Below are 24,227 nucleotides of genomic sequence, written 5' to 3'. Positions count from 1 at the left end.
TAGAAGTGCATCTACAGACAGGAAGGGCCATCCCACCCAGTTGTTGCTTGTGACCTGCTCAACTTCCCCCTTCTTAAAGTGACAGGCGCCCTTTTTCTCCCCCGCCTCCTGGGCACGCATGGCCGAAGTGCGCCATGCGTGAAGGAGGTGCAGCTCTCCCTCTGGCCCGCTAGGGGCCGCTGGCGGTCTCGGCGCCTCTTCGCCTCGCCGCCGCCGCCGCCTCCTTGGCCACGCCCCCTCGCCGCCTTCCCAGGCTCCTTTTCGGGTAAACAGCGATGGCCGCGGATGAAGGAGGAGGCGGAGAACAGGAGAACAACATGGGGAACCACTTGCAGCTCATTCCCGGTAAGGGCCCCTCCTGGGAAAAAGGAGGAGGCCAGCAAGGGTATTTCTTGGGGCGGGGGGCTAGCCAAGAGGGAAAGGCGTGGGAGGGAAAGGCGAAGGAGGCACGTTTCTGGGAAGCTGAGGAGGGGAGAGGCCTCAGGAAGAAGCCACCATAGTAGTAGTAGTGAGAATAACTGGAGAATCAGGGGAAGTCACCATGGCCTGGAAGAAGCTATGGAAAGTGGGAGCAGCCATAGAAAAAGAGGGGAAGCCATAATTAACAGCATAATAATAAGAATAATAATTGGAACTGGAAAGCTGACACAATATGAGGATCTAAAGATCGAACTGCAAAGACTGGCACAAGCCAGCCAAGGTGGTCCCAGTGGTGATTGGCACACTGGGTGCAGTGTCTAAAGACCTTGGCCTGCACTTAAACACAATCAGCGCTGACAAAATTACCATCTGCCAGCTGCAGAAGGCCACCTTACTGGGATCTACGTGCATTATTTGCCGATACATCACACAGTCCTAGACACTTGGGAAGTGTCTGACAGAGGCTGGATGGCCATCTGTCAGAGCCGTTCAGCAGTGGAACTCTCTGCCCCGGAGTGTGGTGGAGGCTCCTTCTTTGGAAGCTTTTAAGCAGAGGCTGGATGGCCATTTGTCAGGGGTGATTTGAATGCAATATTCCTGCTTCTTGGCAGGGGGTTGGACTGGATGACCCATGAGGTCCCTTCCAACTCTTTGATTCTATGATTGAATACAACAGTCAGCAGAGTGATCTTGTCTGTTGTGCACTCATCGTGTTTCTAATAATAATAATAATAATAATAATAATATAGTAATAGTAGGCTGGGAAGCAAGAAGGAAGAGAATAAGGAGCGGGGCAAAGGAGAGAAGACATGGTGAGGGGGAATAAGGAGCAAAGACATGGGGTGGAAGAAACCTTGGGAACTGGGTTGTTGTAGATTTTTCGGACTATATGACTGTATTCTAGAAGCATTTTCTCCTGATGTTTCACCTGCATCTGTGGCAGGCATCCTCAGAGGTTGTGAGGTCTGTTTATATATCTGTGCAATGTCCAAGGTGAGAGAAAGAACTCTTGTCTCTTTGAGGTAAGTGTGATATACAACACTCAGAAAACAGGGGAACTCCAGACAGGAAAACAATCAGCGCCTGCAAACACCTCCCAACAAAGGATTTCCCCAGGCAGGTGGCAGCCAGGCTTTGAAGCTGCAAGGCTATTCAGTAATAATCAGACTGGCCAATTTACAACATTCACACTTGCCTCAAGAAGACAAGAATTCTTTCTCCCACCCTGGACATTCCACAGATACATAAACCCCACTTGCCTAGTTTCCAACAGACCTCACAACCTTAAAGTGACTCCGTGAGTTTCATAGGGTTTTGTTATGTAAGGAATACTCAAAGATGCTCTTTCCAGTTCCTTCCCCTGAAATACAGGCTACGACACCTGATATTCATTGGTGGTCTGCCATCAAAGTACTAACCAGGACTGATACTGTTTAGCAGCAAAGAGCAGACATGATCTCGTACTTTTAGGGTGTTTAGGACCCATTGTTTTCAGTGTTCTTAAAGGTATTGGAATTCCGTTTTTTTGTTTCATGAGGAATCCAGTGCCTGGTGCCTTGTAAGATGAAGGAATCCTGGGTAGGAATTTGAGTTTTCCAACAGAAAGGGAGGCATAAGGATTTGATTTACTGGTGGAATCTGGGATATAGAATTGGAACTCGTAAGATTGGGAGCTTGGAAATAAAAGCAAGAGAAGAATGCATTATTTGAGGGATGGCTCAAAAAAGGAATCGTAATATGCAAAATTGCCTGTGATAAGAACTAAAGTGTAGGCCTGGGGTGTAAGCTGTTAGGAAATAAGGAATTGAAGGAAGGAAGAAATATGTGGGGAAGTGTAAGGTAGTCTAAATTCCCTAAAGCAGTGGTTCCCAACCATTGGCCCACCAGTTGTTTTTGATTTCAACTCACAGAAATCCCAGCCATCTTGCCATCTTATAGGAATTGTGGGAGTTGGAGTCCAAAACACCTGGAGAACCAAAGGTTGGGAACCACTTCCCTAAAGGCACAAATTCCTGTCTGATTTTAGAAGCTAAGCAGACTCAGCCATGGTTAATACTCGGATGGAGAACTGCCAGCAAATAACTTGTGCTTTAGGTTATATCACAGAAGAAATAACTAGCAAAACCAACTCTGAGTATCCTTGCCTAAGAAAATCTTATGAAATTTTTGGCCCACCACCACAAATTGTCAGGTAACTTGAAGGCAATGAACGGGAAGGCACCAATACTAAAAGCTGCTTTTCAGGAACAGGCCAAATGAATGTCCAGTCCTTCTGTGTTAAGCAGTGGTCAGTCTGATATTTCCAAATGAGAATATCTAGCTTCCAGCACTGAATGGAGAAATAGACTTCTATATCAAGACTCATCATTGTGATTTTGATCCGTGGCTGATAGATCCAATTCTTCTTTAAGACTACTGAGGCTCCCAACCATTCAATATAGCTGCAATCTATATCCTCAGATGAATAGTCCTCTGAATATGGACATACTACTTAGTTGGCACAAACCAACTTGCAACTAGGTCTTAAATGTTGCCAAAAAGTTGCCTTTGCACGATAGTAAACAATTGTCAGTTTGTTTTTTCCATGCTAGCTTCAAAGTAAGCAATTTTGCATTCTCTGTAGCCAATATATAAGTCTAAATGGTTTGTGGAAGTTAAGGGAAGCAATCCTTTTCTCTTTCACCAATCCACTCTCCTGCATATGATTCCTCATCACCTAAGGTGAGTTGCTAAATACAAGGCTGACTTAAACCATCCTTAAATTTGCCATGTCCCTTTTAAGAGTGTATGAAGTCATCTAAAAATTAAGAGAAGCTGTATATCAGCAAATCTGGAGGCATGCAAGGTTTTTAAAATCAATTGAGAGAAGCCGAGTTGGATAATTATTCTAAAGCAGTGATTCCCAACCTTTTTTTTAATTTTTATTTTTATTTTTTTTTACTAGGGACCATTCTCCAGCATTAGTACCAAAAGGATTATGAATCAGATTTTGGTCAACTTTAGATTCGTTTTGGCTATTTGGGGTACTGATTCAGAAAATTGCTCTGTATCAGCTCTAGTTTCTGATACAGAACACATGCCATCCAGTTGTCACCATCTGCTCACCCACAGAAATTTAATTTCTGTGGGTGAGATTTAGATATTTAATAATCTAGAGCTGATGTACTAGTAGTAATCTTTTATGGGTTATCAGCCTCTCCTCTTCCAACATCCCTGTTGCCTCAGCACTATAAGAGGGTTTCGTGAGACCAGTCACTCACGTTGCCGTGTGGTTTTGAGGCAACAGTGTAATAATGGTGAAGCCTTAGACCATATTTTCGTTCTTGTGGGCCACTTGTGGTTCACAGACCACAGGTTGGGAACCACTCTTCTAAAGGATTAGGCAGAAGGCAGCATTTGGGATTTTATAAAATCTTCTTCACCTACTATAGGTTCTTGTAGGTTTTTTCGGGCTATAGGGCCATGTTCTAGAGGCATTTCTCCTGACGTTTCGCCTGACGTTTCAACGTTCTTCACCTACTGTTGCATGACCAAATTGAATACTCTCCAAGATAGTCCCATTGCTTTTTATAAACCTTGCATAATCTGTATCATCATTGTTATTATATAAATCTTGGAGTTTTTAAAAACATGAATGGGAATCATACTGCCCCTTAGATGTTATTGACTGCAAGTCACAGCAGCTGTAGTCATCAGTGAAGAATCCCTAGTGTTGCAGTCCAATAACCTTTGGAGAGCTGCATGACATCCATCCTAGTTCCAAAGTCTGAAAATGTGTCAAATACAGACTTTGCCTCCACAAGTTTCATAGATACTTGTCTCTCGCTTCCATTCTTCTTTGTGTTTATCATGTGCCTAAAAAGTTCTGGACACCTTGAAAACATGGACACTATTTTGTGACCGATCCTAACATAGATTTCAAAAACATAATCTTAATATCATCCTCCCCACCCCCAAAAAAGCATCATTTACAGACAACTATTCTATGGTACCAAAACTAGCTGGGAAGAAGCATTAGGACTGTAAATTCCTATCTTACCTCTGTTCTTACCTTTGATATGAAGATTTGGACTTGTATTAAGCCATCATCTCGAACTGAGGAACTCCACTTAATGACAACTAACTAGAAAAGTAATGCAGGATCATACCATACTTTGTGAATATCAGTCCTTCCATTCAAACCAAATCTCTTACAGTTTGTCACCATAAATATAGTTCTCATATGTGTGGTTTTTTTTTAAAGAAACAAAAACCCTTGTGTGTTCTACTCCTACGTGCTGTTTTTTTTTTTTTTTCATTTATTCAACTTGGGGAAGCCTCAGAGTTCTTTGAAATTCAGTTCTAGTGGTTCTTATATAATAATGTACTTCTGCATATTTTAAAAATGTTATATCTTTTCCACGGATTAATATTTTCCCTTCTTAGCAAATTACACTAACCATACCAATCAATTATCCCCATTTAATCGAAAGAGAAAGTGGGAGCTTGCTTGGGTAGACTCAAGCAAATATGTAATGTAGTGTGTGCAGTACTTCCAACGAGGGGGTGGTTTTTTATTATACTCATAGTGGTAAGGACAGATGTGGAAAGTGTTGCGATGCGAAATGCTAAAATACCCCAGTGTGTATAAGTGTACCCTTTTATATTAGGAAACGTGTCTTCCTTAAAGCAAGAATATGTTACAGTTGGCTCGCTGAGGCATGCATCACACTTCATAAGAAATGTTGTCTTATTTTTTGCACCAAATTCGTACTGTCTCCCTAAATAGATCTCTAGTTGAACAAGACCCTTGGGGGAGCAGTAGGTATAGATGGATCACAAATTTGTGACTCTGGAGTTACAGAAAAAAAGAATAATTGCCTCGGCGATGGCATAAATAAGAAGAGCTTAGAAGGAATTGGGTAGCAAGGGGGGAAATGTTCCTAATTTGCACATTAATACATTCTGAACATAACAGGTAGTTCAGAATATGATTCTAATTATTAGTAATTAATTAAAGAATGCATAATATTGGTGTTGAAAAGAGGTCAGAAAATAAGAATCACTACTCTCAGGCTCACTATGTAGCAGACATGGTATGAAATTATGGCAGGGAAAGAGGAGCAGGAAAAGAAATAGGTATTATTTCTTGAAGTTACATAATTATTTTAGTAACCAGCAGGAATGGCTTCTGGGAAGATTGTTCTGGAAGAAAATTGATGATGATGTCAGTATCAGTTTAGGGACTCCATTCTTTATTCTGTGTTGAGTAGAGTAGCAAGTAGTTTGAATTCAAATGTACTGAAAGAGGAAGAGAGACCAGCTTGGTATTGTTTTTGGTTTATTTGGTAAGAGAAGAAATCAATGTGTACTATTAACCTTCTGTATTTGCAGATTCAGTCATCCATTGCTTGAAAACATGCCTCCTCCCAAAAATACATATTTTTAAAAGAAGAAGTCAGAAATTTATGAATATTGGATATGGATATTATATCTTGGCATATGTTGTGCCTTTTCTTTCAGCCCATTAGTATTGAAAGGGGGCCGAATGAGGCTTTAAATTGTCACAGAACATTATATGCAACAGGACAGTGCATGTTTCTAATAAGTTTTGCACTGTTTTTGGTCCTACCAGATTTCAGGAAATACATTCACTGTTTACAATAGTTGTATATTCCATAACATCAAAGAGGCTATTGCACAGGGATTCTCAAACTTTTAAAGCCAAGAGCCAGTTTATGGTCCCTCAGACTGTTGGGGGGCTAGACTATAGTTTGAAAAAACTATGAACGAATTCATGTGCACATATTTTATTTGTAGTGCAAAGAACATTAAAGAATAATACAATATTTAGAATGAAGAACAATTTTAACCAACATAAACTTACCATTATTTCAGTGGGAAGTGTGGGCCTGCTTTTGGCTGATGAAATTGTCAAGTTAATGAGGATTGTTGTTGTGTACCTTCAAGTTTGTGGAAGTCATAAGGAGGAGGGAGCAAGCTTGTTTTCTACTTCCCTGGAGTAGAAGCCTGTAGTTGGCTTCAAACTACAAGAAAGGAGATTCCCTCTAAACATTAGGAAGAACTTCCTGACTGTGAGAGCTGTCCCAGAGGGCGATGGAGGCTCCTTCTTTGGAGGCTTTTAAGCAGAGGCTAGATGGCCATCTGCCAGGGGTGCTTTGAATGTAATTTTCCTGCTTCTTGGCAGGGGGTTGGATTGGATGGCACATGAGGTCTCATCCAACTCTATGATTCTGTTTCATACTTCGGGTGACCCTAAGTCTAAAGTTTGGGGCTGGGGCCAGGTAAATGATCTTGGAGGGCCACATCTAGCCCACAGTCCTTAGTTTGGGGATCCCTGCTGTAGCAAATCCTTTCATATTTTATTCATTTGTATTTAAGGAATTTATACCCTAGTCTTCCAACAGGGAGTTTTTTCACATTAAAATTGAAAAACAGGAAATTTGTGCAGGAGATAAAAAGAACTTGAGTATTTTTGCACTTTGCTGCTTGATTTCATTCTTTGTACCTGATGATGATGATGATAATAATGATAATAATGTTGTTACTTGCATCTTATTAAGGCTTGAAGGAGTATACAACAAAGATAAAATATATAGATAAAAACATAAGATCATTAAAACACATGTATTAAAAGGCATAGACAAAAATTGAAACACATTAAAATTATTGTTACCAATACAATGTACATTTAAATTCAGATGTTAAAATTGGCATATTGAGATAACAACCATTTTTTTACTAGTGTGCTTGACATGATATATTATACTTCGCTTTCCTACTATTCCCTCTTGCAAATAGTGTTACATCACTTAAATAGTCTATTGAGTTTATATGTGAGAGATTGAGCCTTGGAGGAGAGAACTATATACATTGAGATCCATCTTGTCTTTGTGTTGTCATCTTCCTTTTTCTTCTATAAAAATAAGTTATTTTAAAAACACAAATTAACGAAATGCAAGCAGACTGTAAGAAATAGATGACATTGATGTTGTTGTTCTTTAGCTGACGAAAGTGACTTGCACCAAGTCTTTCTCATACATTGAATTATCTGTCTTGGACCTTATCTCTGTCGGGGCCTTTCACAATTTCTGTTGAAACTAAAAACTGACCATTCCCTAGATGTAGGGAGAGAGCTTGACTTTTATAGTATTGTGTTATGAGGCTATCAATGAATGTCTTAATTCAGATAATTTGAAAAGATAAATATTATAAGTAATAAAATGGAATAGATTGTTTTGATATTTGCCTTTAATTTGATATTTTAAGTGTTTGTATATGTTTGACATCTTTTGTATATAGAGTGTGCAGGGAATTGTCATGTCTTCATATGGTTTTGTTTATATTGCAGATATGTGGAGAGCGAAGTAGATGGTCTTCTCATTATTATTATTTTTTCCATTGTGCCACTGCAGTAAAATGAGTCATCGTTCTTCACGGGCTTTAGACTCCCTCGGCCAAAATACAGCACAGTTTGGCTGCTGTTTCTTTTCTTTTAAAAATAAGTGAGGAAACAAAACAGAGCTACCATAAGACAGGTTTAAGAATGAAAAATAGTCTAGTAGTAAAACTAAACGGTAACATATTTCAAAATGTTACCTCCAGTAATAGATCAAACAAGGGTAAGATTTAAAACATAATTCAAATAAAAAGGCACTGTACAGAATATGTAAATGTAATAACTGACACAGCTTGATAAAGTACTTGTGAAACAGGTAAAAGTTGGTGATAATGATGAGTCACACTGTGTTGGAACAGCATGGTTTAATATCCAAGTGTTCATTTTAAATGCATGGTTATTGTATTGGGTAGTCAAGAAATACCATTTTTGATTTTAGTTTTTAAAGACAATCTTACATTGGGTTGGTTGATGTGTTCCATGAAAGAAATGATTCCTTCTATTCTAGTACACTGGGTGGAAGGGGACACTGACCATTTAATGCAGTTTCAAACGAGTATTGAAATAAGTGGTTTTGCTGTGCAGATGATTATATGGGAAATCTTAGAATCACTTTGAATTGTATGAAATGATCAGTATAGATGGGTCCAAGGAGTCATTCTTTACCGGTGCCTTTTCAGTTTCCTGTGCTACCCCATATATTATTATTATTATGTTTGTTTATAACCCATTTTTATTCTCCACAAAAGAGACCCAAAGCAGTTTATGCCCTCCAAAACAGCTTTGCAAGGGGCAGAACAGGATAAGGGAGTGTCTGCCTGTTAGCTTGTTTGCTAAACAAGACCAGAACTCCTTAATGGGTTAATCTGGATCCAATTCATTGCATGTAACTTATGCTGGGATAGGCGAGTTTCATGAACAGTAAGACAAGTGTTTATAAACTGTCCTGCATCAAAGGCTCTCAGAGTGGCTTACAAACAGTCTTTCAAGAGTTGAGAGCCCTGGCAAGAACAGTAACCAAAGATGTGATTTGGATCATCTATGGTGGAGAGTGACAGTTACTTCAAAATGTTGTGAATAGGCCTGTGCTTCCTAATGTAGTTCTGTCCGTCTTCAACAAAAATGCCACCCATGATTGATAAGAACACCTGAACATGCCACTGGTGGAAATTTTGTAACTGTGATTGTACTTTATTGCAGTGGGAATATTTGTAAAATCATTTGCCTGTTCACTTGACAGTAGAACATACGTGTTATTTTTTAAAAAAAATTACATTAAGGACATATTTACATAATGTTAACCAACTTCAACTGAAGGATCAAGAATGCAGAAAATAATATGGATCACAATTAAATATTTTATTATTTTCTCAGTGTTTCTCCTAAGGCCTTCCTCTTGGTCTCATCGTCAGGGGTGGCATAATCTTTTCCTCTTCTAGTAACAGTGCATTGCAGTCAAAAGCAGTGCACTTGTCTTCATAACTGCTTCTGATGAACTGCTGAGCCTTTCCCTTTCTTATTTTTTAGTATAGATATCTGATTGCTGCTCATTACCATTTTGCAGAAGTCATAGGTTTGGATTCAGAGTAGTCATGCTTGCAGTAGAGCCACTGAAATCAGTGGAATAAATAGGTTTGGCTGACCATTCCTTTTGATTTCAGTCCATTTACTCTAAGCATGGCTCGGTCTTGAGTCATCCTTACATAAATTGCCATATATATGAAGGTCAGCAATTGATAATGTTGAACTTACATTATTTATTTACTATGCTTCTATACCGCCATTCTCAGCCCGAGGGCAACTTATGGCGGTTTACCAAATGGCACAATTCGATGCCCGCAACAGTACAAAAATAATTTAAACAGTAAAAACATTATACTATTAAAAACTATGAAAACAGTATGAAGAGTAACAATTTCAGAATGTGAGAGGAGTTACAAAGACAAATGCAATTTCAGCTGTAGCAGAAAAGGATAAGAGCAGAAAGATCTATATAAATACATGAACGAAACATAATTATACATAGAGGTCCAATAAAATGTTCTAGCTCCCTATTGTTTAGCAGTGGATTTAACAAAATAACTTCTTTTCCACTCTTATCTCTAAATTACAGTTGGCCCTCCATATTTGCAGATTCATGGATTTGATTCATATTTTCTCTAGGAGTATCTGTATCCTCCAGTGTGATTCTTTCATAAACTTTCAATTCCTGGTGGGAGGGGGGTTTCTTTCAGGTAAAAACGTCGTTGCTTTTTCTCCACTTTCAATGGGGGGGGGGGGAGGATACTGTGCCCCTAATCCCCACAAAAATAGAGGGCCCATTGCACTTTATTAAACTGCAAAAGCCTTGCAATACCAGAGATGGATTTTTATGTAGAGAGAATATGAGCTGTTCAATTGCTGTAGTCAGAACAAATTCCTGGGCCCTGAAATATTTTATTCTGAGTTCATGATGTTTTTCGCGACCTCTTTCCCATAGAGTTCATGAAAGGGTTGACTAGCATACCCATTAACTCACAAATTCTACTCAAAGTAACTTCATAAATGGAAAACTTTAAAACTTAATGTAGGAATTCACACTCTTTATTTATTTACAGCATTTATATACCACTTTTCTCACCCCTAGGGGGAGTCAACACTCTACTAGCAAAGGTGTGATATACACACACCTACCCTTTCTTTGCCAGCTTTTCAGGACCTTTTCTCCTCACTGAGCTTTTAAGACTTTTGGCAAATGCCAAAGACAAGCAACTGTTCAACAGATACAGCTTTCTTAAGGAAGGAAATTCAGCAAATTTGGGGGGCGGGGAGGGTATTAAATTGAAACATTTTGATTGAATCATGCAAAATTGCCTCTCTGTGCTCATACTGAAATAATTTAATTTCAAGCACTTTTAATTTTTCAAAGATTTTCTTTTTCTGTTCTTTTTCCCCACTTATTAGCAGAGAGTGAAGAAGAGGATGACATTGAAATGGAAGTCGAAGATCAAGATGGCAAGGAGATTGAAAAGCCAAACACCATTAATTTTGATACTAGTCTGCCAACTTCACACATGGTACATGTACTGTACTATTCTTTCCAAGAGATTGTTGTTTCTTTTTGTATGAAATTTGTTCCATGTTGCACATTTGGATGATCTGGGACAAACACAGAAGGTCAGTTTTGATGGCACAGCAAACCACAAATTTGAAGAAATATGAGTTATCTGTTATAAGCAGCATGCTTATTTTAACATTAAGTTCCTCTGGCTTCCCTTGCATCATCATGTGTGCAAAGTGTGAGTGAGACACTCCCTTCTGTTTGGTGATAGCTTTGTAGGAGATCTCTAGAACAGCTACTTCTCAAGCCCCAAATCATGGAGGCAGCATGAGAATTCAATTGACAGCCTTTATATAAAGACATCTAGAAACATAATTGTCTCAAAGCACACTGGACATTAAAATAACATAAACAAAATACTTGCACACTGGAGAGCAAAGCATTATCCATTAAATATTCTGAGTATATTCAAATAATTGCTGACAGTTGGAATTAAAACCAAGCGGTTGGATCAAAAAGGGAATGGAAACATTGCCATTTTATCTATTTGAAGTGTTTTACTTTTTGTATATGACATGGTTTTTTTCATCTCATTCTGGGGAATCTAGTAATATTGTTCAGCATTTTGCAGAATTGTGAGAGCTGTTACATAACATGCTCATTATTGGATGGTGTTTTTTTGACTAGCAGTCTTGCAAACATGGAAACTGCTAGTGTCTATTTTTGGTTCTTGGGATCTAGCCCATGTTTTCCAGATCTATTGTCTTAATTTTTGTCTTTATAAATTGTGAGCTAGTTTAATACTTTTGCCACTGAAATGTCACTTTTTTAAATTTTGGAAAGTACTTAGGATCAGATATGGAAGAATTTCATGGAAGAACTGTCCATGACGATGATAGTTGTCAAACAATTCCAGTCTTACCCCACGTGATGGTTATGTTGATTCCTGGACAAACACTGCCTCTTCAGCTCTTCAGTCCCCAAGAGGTTAGCATGGTGCGGAACTTAATACAGAAAGACAGAACTTTTGCTGTTCTTGCATACAGGTAAGTACTTTAAGTGAATTTCTAGTTCTGTGGGATTTTTTAGTTACAGTAAAATTCAGGAGATTGTAGCATTGCATTGATTCATGGCACAAAACTAATTGGTTGCAATGCCATGATAGCAACCGTGTAGATTCTGTGTTCCACCAGAGCAGGGGTTATCTTATTTACTTAAATAGCAAGCAGTGATTTAAACAGTGAGGCCGGATGGATCAAACCTTGAAACAATGAAATAAATAAGAAAACTTCTACTTTACACAGCCATTGTCTTGATCACAGAAGCATCTGAACTCTTGGGTACTTTTCTCCATCGGAGATACATTTTCAGATTATATTCAACACAGTTTATCATTACATTTCAAGTAAACAGAACTTCATGGCACATAACATTCTATGTATGCTCTGTGTTTAAATCATACATTTTGAAATATTGCTTGTATTTATACCATACAGGCCTAGAATGTCTTTGTCATTGCAACTTACACATTTTTCGAATTGTAATATTGAGTGTAGTTTTCTCTCTGTGTCCATGGATTCTACCTTCCTGGATTCAGTCACCCAAGCTTGAAATAATTATTTTTAAAATTCCAAAGAACAAACTTTGATTTGTTATTTGTTTTGAATGTTGCTGTTGTGCATAGTGGGACTTGAGGATCTGCGGATTTGGGTTGGATTTGGTTTGATTTCTGTGTATGTGTGGTGGGAGGGAGGCATCCTGGAACCAATACCAAGAGTCCACTAAATTACAGAACTAATTTTTTAATGTGGCATAGAGAAAAGAAAGGCAAAGGAGAGTTGATGGGCTATTAATGTCAGTATATAATTTGAAAATGAGATGTGAAGCAACACTTTTTAAAGGATTTGGCTTTTTCCTGTAGCAATATACTTGAAAGGGAAGCACATTTTGGAACAACAGCTGAAATTTATGCCTACAGAGAAGAACAGGAATATGGAATTGAAACAGTCAAAGTAAAAGCAGTGGGAAGACAAAGGTTTAAAGTACTTGAAATACGAACTCAAGCAGATGGGTAAGTACATGAGAAATATATGCTGTTGTTGAACACAACCTGTTAACAACCAGTAGATTTTTATTCTGTTCTCAGTATGAAACTATCAAATGTAACTTGTTTTAATTGCCTTTCGTAAGGTGGAGTTTCAGAAATACAGGGTCACTGAACTTGTCATGTGCAGTTATTTTGTTTGCTACTTCAGCTAACACAAATACTAATTAATAAAGGTGTTCAGTAATAATAAAATGCTATTTTTTCATATCATGTTTCTCTGCAGCTGATTAGCTCAGGCTCTGCTTGGTATTTGGTAGATTGCCAAAGATTTCTTACTCTCAATAGTTTAATACAGTTTTGAGCACATTTCAGGCTTCCAAGAAATGTTACTAGAGCTTCAAGGTCGACCAAAGTCAGGGAAGTGCAAAATAGTTTCTGAGAGCAGGCAAAGCCTTTGAATTAAGAACATGGTGCCTATGTTCATGTGACTTGGTCCAGAGTGTGTAGAGATAACTAAATGAATGCAAATCTCTATAAGTATATATTACATCTGAGGCAAAGGAATTCATTAATTTTCTTCTACAGTGGTTTTATGAACTAAATTGCTACTTTACTAGAACTAATGATTCGTTTTGCATGAGGGATTTTATTTGGGGAAAGTTAAAATTGATTTATTCGATATTCCTTTCCAGGCACCAGAGACCTCGAAAGAGATGAACAATAATAAAACATTTATATTAAATATATAATACTGAGTTATGTACTTGGAACAATGTTTAGCTAATGTAGAATTAAGATTAAAGACTGTCTTCACATTTAATATAACAAGATTCTGGAGTGGGGTGGGGGGAGTTTATGCAATTCTGATATTAATGATTGTGACCCTTAACTCAGCTCACTCCTAGAGTAAAGATATAGAGGCTTCTTTGTTTCTCATTATAAATAATTATAAGACAGATGTTTTTATTTGATTGTTTTTGGAATCGTTATATGTAATAGTTGGAAAAGGTCATATCTTCAATGAATAGCCATCTCCGCTCTCATTGTGGTTGTAGTGTGGCACAGCCATTCTCAGAACTAAATAAGAGGCTATATGCTACAAGTGTCTACTCAGTTGAAGGAATAGTTTTAGTCGCTAATCCAGCACAAAGTTAAGGATGCTTCACATGAGTGTGTGGTTGTAGACTAATTTGATGAAATCTCTTATGTCAGGTTGTTGAGGAAGTGCCTTGTAAACCAGCATTGAGGCGTTCTTGAAAAGTACCTAGGGGCACGTAAGGAAAAATACCTAGGAGTATGTGAACCTCTAAGAAAAAACTTCTTATCCTGTATACAAATGTATAAATCTCAAAATTTTAGTTAAAAAAAACCAAAAAACAAAAAAAATCCTGCATCAATTTATCCACAAGTCAATGTGAGTACAGTACTGTGCTTTAGTGCTGATTAAAAAAGGACCCATCCTTTTCTCTAAGTAGAATAGCAAAAAGCAAGAACTTGGGGGACCTGAAAGAGGCACCAATCCCCTCAACTCTCCCTGTTGTGGTACCACTTTTTTCCTTCCGATTGCTTGAGTGGGAAAATGGAATAGCATTCTTGCCTTCCCCTCTCTGCAAAATGATCCTGGACTTATCCATGGGTCATATCAAAATCTATAATTTTAGCCCCAAAACCTACCGTTCTACATGTGTATAGATAGTTATACAATGTCAGTGTTGTATAGCTGTCTCAGACATTATGTTTTCTCTGACTTCCACAAGCTAAACACTTGGCCTGAAGGAGGCAACTGAATATCAAAACTAGGCTTTGATGAGGTGGATGGAAGAAACTGCTGTGAGTGAAGAACATATAATTTTATTCAAAAGTGCAGAGTTAAGTGGTTTTTTATGACAAGGATTATTTCTTTTAAAGCCACCATTCCTATCTCTGGCTAACAGCTTTAAGAATTAGTATTTTAGGAACTCTGTAGAGTATGTTTTTGTTTGTTTGAGACTGCCCTATAAAAGCAAAGTATAAAAACACCTTGAAAGGTTTAGAGACTTAATTGTGGCATAAAATGCACGATTACAGTCTAGTTGAGGATTTTAAAAAAGTTGTTTTGCAGTCTGGAATAGAAAATAAAAAATAAAATTGGCTGTCATGTTGATAAGTAAATCTTCAGATTCAGTAATTGAACATTCAATTGAGGAATTGAATGTTCAATTGTAAATGTGGATATCTTTTTTTAAAAAAGATTTGGCTTTATTTTAGAACATTTTCTTAGACTTGCTCTAATTGCATTAAAAGACAGTATTTTGAAGCTTTCTTCATTTTAACTTTTAGTATTTGTGTTTATTTTTAATAACTTCTCAGTAAGTTGGTATTTACCAAACCACAGTACTTGAAGTTAAAGCACATTCCCATGCATCAGTGTGTTTGAGTAGGAATTTTGTAGGTCCTTAAATGGCCCTGAATGTTTAAGATGTGCTTAAGTTCTCAGGAAATATTAAATTGATATGAATGTGACTATCTCAGGGGACAAGTGTCCTAAAGTCAGCATTAGTTTTTAGTCCCTCTTCGCAGATCTTGGAAACAGAGAAAGCTCTTACTGGGATAACTGCTGTAAGTAAGAAATTCCTGTGCTATTTTCAGGAGATGTTTGAAACTGAGAAATAACCCATCTACTGAGGCCAAATGAGGCATGGTGGGGGGAGAATGGACTCTGGAGCATCCATATTACACACGGCCCATTCACCCTAATGCCCTGCATTAAATGTCCAGCATTTTAAAAAGTTAGGGATGCTGTGGAGCACTGGGGCGATTTGAGAAGGGAGGAATGAAAGGAGGAGGCAATTCCTCCTCTTTCTCTCATTGCTCTGGAACTCCAGTCAGTGTCATCAATGAGCACCAGCAGTTTCATGCCCAGTGGTAGCCATTATGCCGAGAACATGAGGGGTATGGTAAGGGAATGGGAACACACCCATTAACTGTGTATCAAGTGTTGTATTGATGTCTTACTATTTGTATTTCGTTTCTTTCTCCCCTTTTTTACTTTTGGTGGTTTGTCTGTCCTTATATTGTTTTTAATTCAATGTATCTGGAAACTGGGGTGGCAATAGAGGGAGATATGGTGATGGCAGAGTAACATACCTTTATAGAGAAAGGAGAGAAAGGTGTTTAGTACCTTTCTCACCTTCCAGTTACCCTGCAAGCCTGAGGAACTTGGATAGTGAGCCAACCCACCCACAAAACCCCACCTTGCTCTTAGTAATGCCAGGTCAGTTAAATATAAGACCATCTTAACCTGACTAAAGTATCTATTAGGATGCTGAATCACGTTGAGTGTGCATACCTGAGTCTGAAAACCAGGGGTAGACTGGGGATTCTATTAGTGTACCATCCATCCCTCTGCCTAACAGATTCTCTGATCAAGCTCATGGAACTGGTCTCGGAGGTGTTGCCATCAAGGATCCTAATCTGGGGGTGGAGGTGTGTCAGCTAGTTCTGGATGGGGTCACACTCTCCTTCTCCCATACAGTCCACCCCACACACTTAGGTTCTCTGGGGGGTAGTTACTTCAACTAGCCAAAACCCAACTGACAGTCACTACCCAGAGGACCTTTGCATTGGCTGCTACATGATTATGGAATGACCTGTTGGTCGAGTTGCGTCAACTGGATAAGCTATTGGAATTTAAGATACAAGTGAAGACCTATTTCTTCTGGCAGGCCTACCCAGATAGTTTTGATGGTGGATTTTAAACTCCACTGTATGCCTGGTTTTTGTTTTGTGTATTTTGATATATATTTTATGGAGGTATGTTTTAATATGTGTATTTCATGAAGTGTTTTAAAATGATTGTGTGTTTCCTTATGTTTTAGTAATTCTATAACCTGCCTCGAGCTATGAGGAGAGGCTGGCAAAAAATAAAATCATCATCATATCATACATGAATTCTGTGTTTGACTTAGACTTCATCCCCATTAAGTACATAATGCAAAGATAGTTATTTGAAAATATAAAATACATCTGGTCCCAAGCATTTTAGAAAAGGGATTCTCAACCTGTACCTTATTCAGATGTCTAGTTATATATCAGACAAAGTCATATTCTAAGTGGGGAGCCTTGGAGTACCCTGATTTTTTTCCCTTCTCAGTCAACATGGCTGAAGAGCTTGTTTTACACACATGGAGCCAATTTGGATTCACAGTATCAACACGGCTGTCTTATTGATTTATTAGTTAGTCACAGTCATACTTTTAATTGTATGCTTGGATCTCTTGGGTGTAGAAAAAACTGTGCAAATAGATCAGCCTGCATAACTTGCAGCCCTCCAGATGTTTTGGCCTCCAAGTCCCAGAATTCCTGGACATTGGACAAGCTGGCGAGGGCTTCTGGGAGCTGGAGGCCATACAGCTGGTGGGATCCAGGTTTTGCAGGTCTGAAATAGATCCTAATGCAAAGGTGCACTTTGAAGAGATACACACATCGTATTCTTTAGCGCAGAGCTGATTTTCCTGCAGGCCTCCTACTGTTGTCAGACTACAACTCTCTTGGCTATGTTGGCATGTGCAGTCTTAACAATAACTTGCAGGCCTGCATAATTTCCACCTTGCTTGCTTTCATGGAGGCCTTTTCAATACAGAACTACATTACAACCCTTGTATCCATGGAACCGCTATATGCAGTTTAACTTAACTGCATTTTTTTTTAAAAAAGCAATGTTCCCTCTAGGTCTTAATGCTAAATTCATTTCTATGCTTGGCCCAAAACTCCTTCATTTCAGTGTGGTTTGCTGTTACTTGCAACCAAAATCTGGAAAAGTATTTCCTGCTAGGTGTGGGGATCATACTATACCCTAAGGTATTTCTCCATAACTTTTGAATATTTGCTACAGAAGCCCTTGGAGATTATTGTGTGTGTGTGTGTGTGTTTGGCTTTTTTGAAGCAATAGCCTAAAACTATGTTTTTGTTTTGTTTTTTTTTAACAACAACATTATAATTGCCTGAAAAGGAAACTGGTGCATGGTGTGTTGCCTTTTTGTAGAATGAGATGTAGAATAGAATGAGATGTAGAATAAAATCTTGAAATTAGATATCTGAACACAAGATGGCAGCACAAATTAATAGTAGCAGAAGCTGCATATACAATCTTATGAAACAATAGAAAAATCACATTGTTCTGTGGTTGTCCATGATATTTTTAATCAGACCATAGTGAGGATTCCCAGGAAAAATTATTCATGGGGGGGGGGGGGAATCTATGGTTTGGTTTGATGTTTTTCAAAATATAAAGAGTTTTTATTTTAGTTCTGGAATTGGAACTATTGTTATTGTTTAGGGAATTGTTACCTTTGGTTTTTTTTGAAAAGAGATGAAGTTTATGAAATCTGCAAAGCTAAGAAGCATAAAAGAAATCTAGTATCCACCATCAATACTAACTGCTTTATATTTCAGAATTAGCTTTTCTGGATCATTTAGTCCAGTTCTTCAGAGGCAATGCTGAGTGATTTTAAAGCATCAGGTTAATTAGACTTAAAAGGTGTGGTTAGAATTTGTCTTTTGATGATAATGTTTCCTTTCATTATGCCGCAACAGGTTAACATGGTTACATGTTTGAAAATTTTTGAAACGGTTAATGTGTCTCTTGCTTTCAATTCTGATTAATCATTTTTGTACTATGCTTTTCTGTTTAAGCATCCAACTTTAAATTACACACTTTTAATACATTGCAGAAACAATTTGAAATTGTTCCTCTAAGAGCAGTGTATAAATCTTGGGTGGGAAAGCAAAATGCTAAATTAATTAAAAGCAAATTAAACAAAAAAAAAATAGTTGAAATTTTTTATAATTGTCAGAATGATTAAAGCCATCACAGTAAACATCAGAAGAACTTAAAATATGTCCTTGCATGTTTAATAAAAGCAGTTAGTATCTGTTTTTGTTTTATGCCACTTTCAATTGTATACTAGGACTAATAACATAACTTTACCTGTGTTGTCTAAGGCTTTCATGGCTGTGAGTTTTCCAGGCTGTAGGGCCATGTTCCAGAAGCATTCTCTCCTGACCTCTCAACCTCTGAGGATGTCTGCCATAGATGTGGACAAAACACCAGGAGATGATGCTTCTGGAATATGGCCAGACAGCCTGGAAAACTCACAGCAACACAATAACTTTAACTGGTTTACCTATACCACTTTTCGGCTACATTTGCTGTTTTGCAGCTGAATATTGCCTGTGGAATATTTACTACCAAAAGTAACAGGATAAAGCAAATTTTGAAGTTAATTTCTATGATTATGAAAGTTTAGCTTAAGGCATGCAAACCAATTGTTGACTTTAATTTCTTCCCCCATTTTAGAAGAGCAAACTCACATGCAATTTATGGCCAACTAAAGCATGACCAAAGAATTTCTTGGGGGTGGGGGGTGGACAACACAACAGGGGTGCAATTTGTAAGATGAAATATAGAGATTTTGAAAATCTGCTGAAATAGCTTTAAACACTGTATGTAGTGTTCTTTTCAGAGGTCTTATTTAGGTTGCTAAAAGCATTGGATGAGAGAGGCGTATTTTCAGACTCCACAGAAGCCAAAGGACGGCAATTTTCTCACTTCCATCTTTTTTATCAGAATCCAGCAGGCAAAAGTGCAAATCCTTCCTGAGCGAGTGCTGCCTTCCACAATGTCAGCGGTGCAGTTGGAGTCTCACAGTAGATGCCACCTTTTTCCTTCTTCCAAGCCGGCAGCATGGCAGGATCAACAAATACATCAATGGCGGCAGAAATATCAAAAGGTCAGAAGCTAATTGTATTTTCTTTTTTCGAAATTTTGGGTATGACATTTCAAAAATCAATATAAATCCCATCTGTATGTCTCTTTTTAAAGGAAGGCATGTGAAACGGGACGGTGCCTGTCAAAGCCCTTGCTGTTACTGCAGATTGTTTGCGTTGCTTATCAGTTCGGCACAGTGGGCAGCTACGCATTTTATACTAGATAAGTCACAGCTGATTCTAATTAACGGCCAGCTACTTTTTTTCAAAGGAGAAGGTCTTTATATAAATATGAGAAGGAAGGAAGGGAGCAACACTAAGTTGAAAGGCAGAAGTGAAAATTGTGGAAATAAACATACTGGGCTTCCTGACTTCATAGCACCATGAAGACAGTATAATCATTGGAGAAATACAGAATTTGTCCTGAGTCTCATCTGTCACATATAGTAAAATCCTTCTTCTAGTTTGAATTCTTAGGAACATAATTAGCACTTTTTTTGAACAAGGGAAATGTTGCACAATTATGTAAACAATTAGAAAATTGGTGGCAGCATACCCCCCCCCCCCAATCTAATGTTACTGATGATGTGGATAAATAATATTTAGGGCTGAAGGTTAATAGATTAAAATATCCTGTAAAATGACATACCAGAATGTGAAGAGGAGCATCCCATAAAACAGGTTTTTTTTTTAATTTCAGGGTAGGGGTTTTTTTTTTAAATAGTTGTATTTGCACATATGTGCATAATGTGATACTTTGGAAATGGGACCCAAATCTAAACACATGTGTCATTTGAACCTTTTACACATAGCCTGAAGGTAAAAGTAAACCATTAAGAAAGTAAAGATGTCACTATCTCAGCCACCTATGTCAGTAACTTCAGATTTTGAATATTTTGGATTTTTGAATTCTGGATAAAGAATATCTCATATATTAAAGGTTCACAGGACTCCAGTGAATAAATAGTGTTTTTAATTTATTTTTGGATGCTGAATTTCAAAAACATAATAAGTATGTCTTTTCGTGAGATACTTTGCATCCTACTCTATGGGAAAAGAGTCATATAATTGAAAGAAATGTATTAATAAATAAATAGTAGTTACTTCTTTTTCACATTTCTTTGTAAAGAAAATTATTTTTGTGTTGCAGCGCAAATTCCACTGTGCTAGTTTGACTTCATGGCCATCTTGGCTGTATTCGTTATATGACGCTGTAAGTATTAACAAGGGTTTGTAATGCTTTTTGTACCTTGTTAGGTTAGATAAGAAATTAGGTTTTAAAGTAAGTGTCTATATGTGTATTTGTGATCATGACTCCTACAAATCAGTCTGCATTTTGGAGACAAATAATTCGAATATGCAAAGTTTGTGATCACTTATGTGTTCTTCTCTTACAAACATAAACTTACTGTGAACTGATTAGTTGGGATACATATATGTGTGGAGGAGCACACCCAAAAGTGATTCAAGTACCCTGGAAACCATGTCTTGAAGGTACACTGCTACATGTGGACAAGTACGAACATATAGTACCTGTGGTTCCTCTTTCTAATAGAACAGGATTTGGCAAGTGCCATGGACCCAGGGTCCATAGAGGACTGCACCAACTACTTCTATGTATACATGTTTTGTATAAGTCTATAATAATATATAATAATAAAACTTTATTTGTATCCTGTCCCATCTTCCTGCTGGTGATTCAGGATGGCTCACAACAAAAATGGCAGCAATTTGATATCAGACATACATAATGAATAACCGAGTAATGTAACACAAGTAAACAAGATGAACAAGATCTTAGATCTTGTTAGGGCCAAAAACAGTTTTTTTAAAAAGTCTCCACACCTGCTGAAGCGTTTTTTGGGGGGAAATTGTGAGGAGGTTACATGTGGTTCACCAGTTGCACTTTTTTCTACATCCCTGTTATAGAAGAACTAAGGTGTTTATATCTCCGTCTGATGCATACCAGATGAACAGGTATGCCAGTGACAGGTGGAGGAGTAGCCCATTTGGCCCCATAACTATCTTTTCATGTAATTTTAATATTTGGAGAGAATCTGAATCATCCTTATTTCTAGGTTGCCCATTAATGAGATAGCATTAACTCATATTTGTGCGCTGTGTAATTGGTATGGGTTTGTTAATTAACCTTTATATATAATGAAATGTAACTGCTAATGATGTAGCAAGATATTCATTTTCTTTGTAGAAAAGAATAAGAAATAGAAGTTTTTACATTTTAATTAGGTTTTTCTTCTAACACAAGGAAACCTTGATGGAACGAATCAAGCTGCAACTGCACGAATGGGATGAAAATCTTAAAGATGACTCACTCCCAGCAAATCCTATAGGTATTTTAATAAACATCTATTCCTCAATAGTTTTCCAGCTTGTCTGCTCCTCTATCTCCCTGTTTCTCAGTTAATGCTGGTATATTTTATAGGAGAAGTTGAATTTCTTTGATGTAAAAGTTGTTCAGACCTATGAAACATTCTGGCAGCAAATGGTTTGGAGAACTGTAGATGGCTCATATGTGCATGCTCCTGTATTACATCTGCAACCCTTGATCCCCATACATGCTTTCTCTTCTATACCTCACTTAAAAACACATCATTGCCTTTCCACAATTCGGTATCAGAACCAGCAAACTCTGGTTTGAGTAAATATCTTTGCTATATATAGATTGTCAATCAAGATCACCAATTTAGAGAATTGGAAAATGTGATATCTGAAGATTGCCTTTGTAGTATGTCCCTGGGCTCTATTTTCCCGTAAAATTTTGAAGTACTGTTTTAAATAGCACTCAGTGTGGTTCAGCATATTACAAGACACTTGAAATGACTAGTACAGGCAGTCCCTGAGTTACAAACTCTGATTTACAAACAACTCATAGTTAAGAACAGGGATGAGACAACAGGATGTTAGAAGAATCTACCCCTCAGAAGGGAAATTCACTCCTGAAAGAGTTATCATGGGGAAAAGATGTCTCCACTGAAGCCTTATCTCCAATCCTTGTTTCCCTGACAAGCCACTTTTTTCAAAATCTAATTATCACAGGGACATAAAGTGAGGTGGAATCTTCTGAACAGGGACACAAACAGCAAAACAAACACCAAAGGGCTGTTAAGCCGTTTGTATGCTATCCAAAGCTAAAACACAGACACACACACACACATATATGGCTGGAGCTACACTTAAAAACATACCTGTTCCTACTTACAAACAAATTCAACTTATGAGCAAACCTACAGTACCTATCTTATTCGTAACTTGGGTACTGCCTGCATATGACAGCATCTCCCTACATTTTTAAAATGTTAAATAAAAGAATATGGATTGTTGCTCTCATGTGGCGTCTCCCCAATACAAGCAGATATCAGATGGAAAATTCCGGTGACTACAAATTATAGTGAAGGGAAAACTAACATCAGGTCCTTTGCTGGTTTTTGCATGATCTTTCTTTCTCCTTGCCCTAATTTCATATTTGGGTAATGTAGCCTGAGATAGATGTCTAAAAATAGCAGTGTTGTCATCTTAACAAAGTTGTAAGATTTTCCTAAAGTGACAGGTAGGAAATCCACAATGGGCAAATGAAGAGCGGGGCCTCCTTCCCTCCCTCCTTTGACAGCCACCGCCTCTATCTTGGTCCTTTCTTGCCTTTTTTGTTTCCTTCCTTTCTTCCTTGTCTCTGTCCCTGTCCCTTTTCAGTGTTAAAATAAAATTCTCCTTCTCAGATTTTTCATACAGGGTTGCTGCTTGTTTGCCCATTGATGATGCACTACGAATTCAACTGCTTAAAATTGGTAGTGCTGTTCAGCGACTGCGATGTGAACTAGATATTATGAACAAAGTGAGTATGCCAAACTTGACTAAAGCTTGCAATTCGATCATAACTAATGGAGTAAGTTTCATTGAATGCCATGTGTATTTTCTATTGTGCAAAGAGAATTGCTTTTTCTCACTGACATTTCCTTTATTTTTGTTTGCAGTGTACATCCCTCTGCTGTAAGCATTGTCAAGATACCGAAATAACAACTAAAAATGAAATATTCAGGTGAGCTTTTAATGGTTTCATTCTGTTATCTTTTGAGGATAAAAATGGATGTTTGTATGGAATAAAGATGGAAAATAAATGCAATCATATTGTCCATCTTTTTGTTACTAAGCAACAGTTCTGACAGTTATGCTCTTCAATAAGTTGGATGAAAACTGACATTTTAGCGAGGAGAATGAAACGCGAACAAATTTGTGTGTATTGCGCCTGCGTGTCATGTCTATAAATATATTTTTTATTTCAAAGATATATTTGTGCGTATGTAAACAGACCTATATATATGCACACAGACATAACACATTTATTACTGCAGGTGTTTCACACCTATAGTCTCTTAAAATTACTGTTCTACTTTTAGTTGAAGCTTTTGCTGAGGTGTAGTAACAGAAGGCAACTAACCCTGGATATAGCTGTTTAATAGTGTATGGCTGAGAGTTTGTTTGAAATACCAGCTTCTGGTCTCTGATAGTCCAGTCTCCTCTCAGTGTTTACTGTCAGCTCACAGTAGCTGTTCCCAAAG

The 24,227-nt window shown here is 37.7% G+C and overlaps 1 protein-coding gene across 2 annotated transcripts in view; it reads left to right on the top strand.

Annotated features, from left to right (window-relative positions):
* The first annotated feature begins 234 nt into the window (after positions 1-234).
* CRBN (cereblon) overlaps positions 235-24,227 on the top strand; it is a 33,717-nt gene continuing 9,724 nt past the window's right edge. The window contains exons 1-9 of one of the 2 annotated variants that reach the window (XM_060766312.2): positions 235-345; positions 10,766-10,875; positions 11,703-11,905; positions 12,781-12,930; positions 19,514-19,676; positions 20,804-20,866; positions 21,920-22,004; positions 23,388-23,503; positions 23,643-23,707. In XM_060766312.2, coding sequence (XP_060622295.1) covers positions 276-345; positions 10,766-10,875; positions 11,703-11,905; positions 12,781-12,930; positions 19,514-19,676; positions 20,804-20,866; positions 21,920-22,004; positions 23,388-23,503; positions 23,643-23,707 — 1,025 coding nt within the window. In that variant the 5' untranslated portion in view covers positions 235-275. Of the gene's footprint in view, positions 346-10,762; positions 10,876-11,702; positions 11,906-12,780; positions 12,931-19,513; positions 19,677-20,803; positions 20,867-21,919; positions 22,005-23,387; positions 23,504-23,642; positions 23,708-24,227 lie in introns of both variants that reach the window. The other variant, XM_060766311.2, reaches the window with a different exon arrangement.

This window comes from Anolis sagrei, chromosome 2, assembly GCF_037176765.1.
Source record: "Anolis sagrei isolate rAnoSag1 chromosome 2, rAnoSag1.mat, whole genome shotgun sequence".
Lineage (NCBI taxonomy): Eukaryota > Metazoa > Chordata > Lepidosauria > Squamata > Dactyloidae > Anolis > Anolis sagrei.
Note: the sequence above shows the minus strand (reverse complement) of the source record. Positions and strands in the feature narration are given on the sequence as shown.